Source organism: Myotis lucifugus, unplaced genomic scaffold (assembly GCF_000147115.1).
Source record: "Myotis lucifugus unplaced genomic scaffold, Myoluc2.0 scaffold_139, whole genome shotgun sequence".
Taxonomy (NCBI): Eukaryota; Metazoa; Chordata; class Mammalia; order Chiroptera; family Vespertilionidae; genus Myotis; species Myotis lucifugus.
This window is the reverse complement of record NW_005871187.1, coordinates 2316550-2322205: the sequence shown is the minus strand read 5'-3', so window position 1 is coordinate 2322205 and position 5656 is coordinate 2316550. Positions and strand designations below refer to the sequence as shown.

At 37.2% G+C, this 5656-nt stretch overlaps 1 protein-coding gene across 1 annotated transcript in view; it reads left to right on the top strand.

Annotated features, from left to right (window-relative positions):
- ANGPTL5 (angiopoietin like 5) overlaps nucleotides 1–4661 on the top strand; it is an 18939-nt gene extending 14278 nt beyond the window's left edge. The window contains exon 8 of the mRNA XM_006094677.2: nucleotides 4049–4661. Coding sequence (XP_006094739.2) covers nucleotides 4049–4368 — 320 coding nt within the window. The 3' untranslated portion in view covers nucleotides 4369–4661. The remainder of the gene's footprint in view (nucleotides 1–4048) is intronic.
- The last annotated feature ends 995 nt before the right edge of the window (nucleotides 4662–5656 follow it).

Here is a 5656-nt window from a genome sequence, read left to right as displayed (position 1 = left end):
TATGAAATTGATTTTGTTGGAATAAAGTAGAAATCATATACCATCCTATATGTTGTGAATGGAAAGACTTTTTTGAAATAGTAATGTGTTTTTCACAATGCTGTCTGATTTTCAGGTTCATTATTCCTCTACTTGGCTATTTAAAGAAAACGTCAAGTTACATGTAATTAAAGAGTAAATGCTATTTATTTAGGTACAGTATACTAATCTCAAGATAGATATAAATCCAATTTAAAGATGATTAGATTTTATAGACATTTAGGTGAGGAAAACAGATAAATCAAAATGTATACCAATTCAGTTGTCATAGAGATCAGCAGATGAAAATAAACATGTTGCTCATGAAAAAATAAAGGAAGAAGAAAATGATTCCAATTGTTGTTTACAGAAAATCATCATGGAAAGGTAGTTTTCAACAAGGGGTTAATATTAGATTCAACCTGGGAAGCTTTTGAAAGTCCTGCAGAATCTGAGTCAGTAAACTGGGGCCCAGGTATTTGCATTCATAGATGGATATGTTGGCATCTTTATAGTTGAGAACCACTGATCTCTGCTTGGAGGAATGAGTAGACTTCTGGCAAATGCCATGTTCTCTATTTACACTCTAACAGAAAACATGGTGTTGAGTTTTAATGGGCTCTTTCTTAACAAATAGACACGTGCATGATATTTTTAAAATAACTTCTTAAATATAATCCAGAGAGAAGCTGATTTGGCATATGATTTTTCTGATGATTAGACTTTTTCCAGGGAGAGAATCTGTAGAGGATCCATACTGTCTCTCTCATCTGAACTTCTGAAAGGTATTGTACCATGTGGGTGTTGAAAATATATTCTCTTTGCAAATACTTGCAGTGTGGGCATTTTGTTTACCATGAAGAATAGAGTCCGAGACTCTGCGTATAGGTATAGGATAGGCCAGGGGTGGGCAACCTTTTTGTGAGTGCGTGCCAAAACCAGCAAAATCTGACTCAAAATTATTCTGCATGCCAACCCTAATTTTTTGAGAACATGTTACACCTACTTGATATCTCTTAAGGTGTACGTATGTGAAGAACCTTGAAGAAATAATAAAATTCATTCGAGCGACAAAAACACAGTATATGATGATAAAAAATACATTTATTTTTTCATGTATACATGTAAACTGATAGTCCGACAGAAGACTTTATGACTCCATTTGATATTATCAGTGGGACTTTTTGCTGGTGCATCACTGATGACAGAGATTTTACACCAGGTTTATATTTCGTGACCTTCAGAGATATGCATGACTACTACTTTCATCCATCAGGCTACTCCTATTACGAGACTTAACAAAATTCATCACTGAGAACAAAGATTCACAAGCGTATGTGGATGAAACCAAAACACTGGTCAGATCTAGGAAGGCAGGGAGAGTTAAGGCAGAGGCATAGAAATTGCTCTTCCCCTCTCTCATCAATCCATGTCTATGGTCTTTAAGATAACTTGTTATGTAAAATTATTTATTTATCTACGATGCACCTACACTGAATTTATCTGAAAAATAAAAAAGTCGATCTTAAGAAAAAAATTGTAAATTGAAGATTATAAGAGAGGGTTTCGTGTGCCAGCAAAAGTTACTGGCGTGCCATGTTTGGCACGCATGCCAGGGGTTGCCCACCCCTGGGATAGGCCATCACACTGCTAATCAAGTTCTCCGACTCCTCAAAGACATACTAGTATCTCAAGAGATGCCAAATGTTTGGAAGCATAATGAAACAAACATGGGCTTTGAATTCTTCAAAGATTTTGCATAGCTTCACATTTAGTTCAAACTTATTAGCAAAGTTTACCTATAGGTGAAATCTAGGTACAATGGGACTAATTAGAATATTTTTTTAATCTTTAATTTCTTTATTGATTAAGGTATTACATATGTGACCTCATTCCCCCATAAACCCCCCCCCCCCACTCATGCCCTCATCCCCCTGTTGTTCGTGTCCATTGATTAGGCCTATATGCATGCATACAAGTCCTTTGGTTGATCTCTCCCCTTTACCCCCACTGTCCCCTACCTTCCCTCTGAGGTTTGACAGTCTGATTGATGCTTCTCTGTCTCTGGATCTGTCCCTGTTCATCAATCTATGTTGTTCACTATATTCCACAAATGAGTGAGATCATGTGATATATATCTTTCTCTGACTGGCTTATTTCACTTAGCATAATGCTCTCCAGTTCCATCCATGCTGTTGCAAATGGCAAGAATTCCTTCTTTTTTACTGCAGCATAGTATTCCATTGTGTAGATGTACCACAGTTTTCTAATACACTCATCTGCTGTTGGGCCCTTAGGCTGTTTCCAAATCTTAGCTATTGTAAATTATGCTGCTATGAACACAGGGGTGCATATATCCTTTCTGGTTGGTGTTTCTAGTTTCTTGGGATATATTCCTAGAAGTGGGATGACTGGGTCAAATGGGAGTTCCATTTTTAGTTTTTTGAGGAAACTCCATAATGTTCTCCACAGTGGCTGCACCAGTCTGCATTCCAACCAGCAGTGCAAGAGGGTTCCTTTTTCTCCACATCCTCTCCAACACTTGTTGTTTGTTGATTTGTTGATGATAGCCATTCTGACAAGTGTGAGATGGTACCTCATTGTTGTTTTGATTTGCATCTCTCGTATAATTAGTGACTTTGAGCATGTTTTCATATGTCTTTCGGACTTCTGTATGTCCTCTTTTGAAAAGTGTCTATTTAGGTCCGTTGCCCCTTTTTTGATTGGATTGTTTATCTTCATTTTGTTAAGTTGTATGAGTTCCCTGTAAATGTTGGAGATTAAACCCTTATCGGTGATAACATTAACAAATATGTTCTCCCATGAAGTGGGCTTTCTTGTTGTTTTGTTGAGAATATTTTATTTATACAGATTTTATAAAATAAAACATGACTCCTATCCCTGCAACTTAGTTAACTGCTTTGCCTTGGCCAAGATTCGTAATCTTTGAAGATCATTGGGACTATCAGGGATATGGTACATATAATGTCCAGTGTAAGCCCTTTAAAAATTGTATTCTTTTAACTATTGTCCAGTTAGTTCCAATATCATTTGGAGAGCCACGAAGAAAAGGCACATTTCACCAGTGTGCCTATTTTTTCTTGAGGGCATTGGGCATCCTATATAATAAAAGGCTAATATGCAAATCGACCGAACAGCAGAACGACCGGTCGCTATGACAAGCACTGACCACCAGGGGGCACATGCTCAACACAGGAGCTATCCCCTGGTGGTCAGTGTGCTCCCACAGGGGGAAGCGCTGCTCAGCCAGAAGCCGGGCTCACAGCTGGAGAGTGCAGTGGAGGTGGTGGGAGCCTCTCCCACCTCTGTGGCAGTGCTAAGGATGTCCGACTGACGGCTGAGGCCTGGCCCCCCCCCCCCCCCCCCTCCCCGGAGAGCAGGCCTCAGCCATCAGTCGGACATCCCCTGAGGGCTCCCGGATTGTGAGAGGGCATAGGTTGGGGTGGGGGACACTTGCAAGTGCAGAATTTCGTGCACCGGGCCTCTAGTTTTATATAAACTTGGTAGCCTATAAATAAAACCAAACAACTTTTGCAGTAACAAATCTAAGTTTTTTAAATGCAGAAGTTTCAAATTCATTCATACCTCTCTAACATGTAAAATGGTAGTGTTATGAAAACCTCTTATATGTAAATTATTTTCTTTTTCTAAATTAACAATGATCACATTACTCTTCCCTGAAGAATGACAGGTCTATACACCATCATCTTTGGCCTAAATTAGCTGAATAAATCTACACAGCCAAACTTCCATTTTGGATTGTGATTTTTTAAAAATTATACTGTTATATCAAATGTCCACCTAAAGACCCCTATAACGCTAAGGAATTTATTATCAGGTTTTGCCATATTGCAATCTGGAGGGGAGTTTGTAATATGACATCTTGTAGAAAATAATTTAAGTCTCATTTCTAGATGCAATGCTTTTGCATAATAGGCTGGTAAAGGTCAATTAAAAATTACAAAAAGTGCCTTTAAATTTAGTCATTTACAAAATCTGTTTTACCCAGGTGATGCTTTCCGGGGCTTCAGAAAAGAAGATAATCAAAACGCAATGCCTTTCAGCACAGCAGATGTTGATAATGATGGATGTCGTCCCGCATGCCTGGTCGTTGGTCAGTCTGTGAAGAGCTGCAGTCACCTCAATAACAACACTGGCTGGTGGTTCAACCAATGTGGACTAGCAAATCTGAATGGCATCCATCGCTTCCCTGGAAAATTGCTTGCGACTGGAATTCAATGGGGCACATGGACCAAAAACAACTCACCTGTCAAGATTAAATCTGTTTCAATGAAAATCAGAAGAACTTACAATCCATATTTTAAGTAATTTCATTTTAAATTGTAATTCTTGTTCCATAATTATTTTTTTTATAAAATATAAAAGATTTTACATAGTTTCTCTTTTTACTGAGTGTTTCAAACATTTTAGCCAACATTTAACTATAGATAACATCTAGGGGTTGAGAGTGTTATTAGAAAATTTTAATTTTGTAGAGTTTTAATGAAAGAAAGCATGGCTCTATGTATGCTTTCCATTACTAACTATATTAATAATAAATAATAAAATTTATTTTAAGTAAATTATGATGTCTTCTGGAATCTGTTGTCCTTTTAAAGGATCCCCTCCTCCCTTTTTTAAAATCTTTATTGTTGAAAGTTACATAGGTCCTCCTTTATCTCCCATTAATCTCTTCCAGCCTGCTCCCTCCCCTGCCCCCCAGGGCCTCACCACCCCATTGTCTGTGTCCATGCATTGTGCATATATACATATTAGTTCATTGGTTGATCTCTTTCCACCCACCCTCCCCTGCCTTCCCTCTGAGGTTCAACAGTCTGTTCATGCTTCTATCTCTCTGGGGTTTTTTTTGATCATCAGTTTATTTGGTTCATTAAATTCCATATATGAGTGAGATCATGTGATATTTATCTTTCTCTGACTGGCTTATTTTGCTCAGCATAATACCCTCCAGGTCCACCCATGCTATTGCAAATGGTAAGAGTTCTTCCTTTTGTATTGCCATGTAGTATTCCATAGTGTAAATGTACCACAGTTTTTTTACCCACTCATCTGCTGATGGGCACTTAGGCTGTTTTCAAGTCTTATCTATTGTAAATTGTGCTGTTATGAACATAGGGGTGCTCCCCCCTTTTTAAAAAGCATTAAATCATCATAGTTTGTTAGAAAAATTGAAGAGAACATTATACTTATTTCTATATTTATTCTAAATGGTACCTATGTAATCTACAGATAATTTCTATTGAAGACAATTCTAAGAAAAAACTTTGTGCTGATTAATATATAAACTTCACATGGTTAAAAAAACTTACTATATCTAGGTGATTCCACAACATTTTATAGGTAATAAGAATTTGCTGTAAAAATAAAGTCCTTCTTGTTTTCCCATTTTATTGTGATTAATAATTTTATTTTTATTTGTAATAAATTTATTATGTATATCCTGATCAGTTGCATTCTAAACACATTTACATCTTTCTCTTTTTAAGCCATGAACTTTAAGTAAAGGACAATGAAAAAAAAGTGGCGAGTCAGTGGTCTCTACAGGTGGAAACATCCTGTGCCAAGTGACAGTTATTGATAAAAAAGTTGAGGGAAA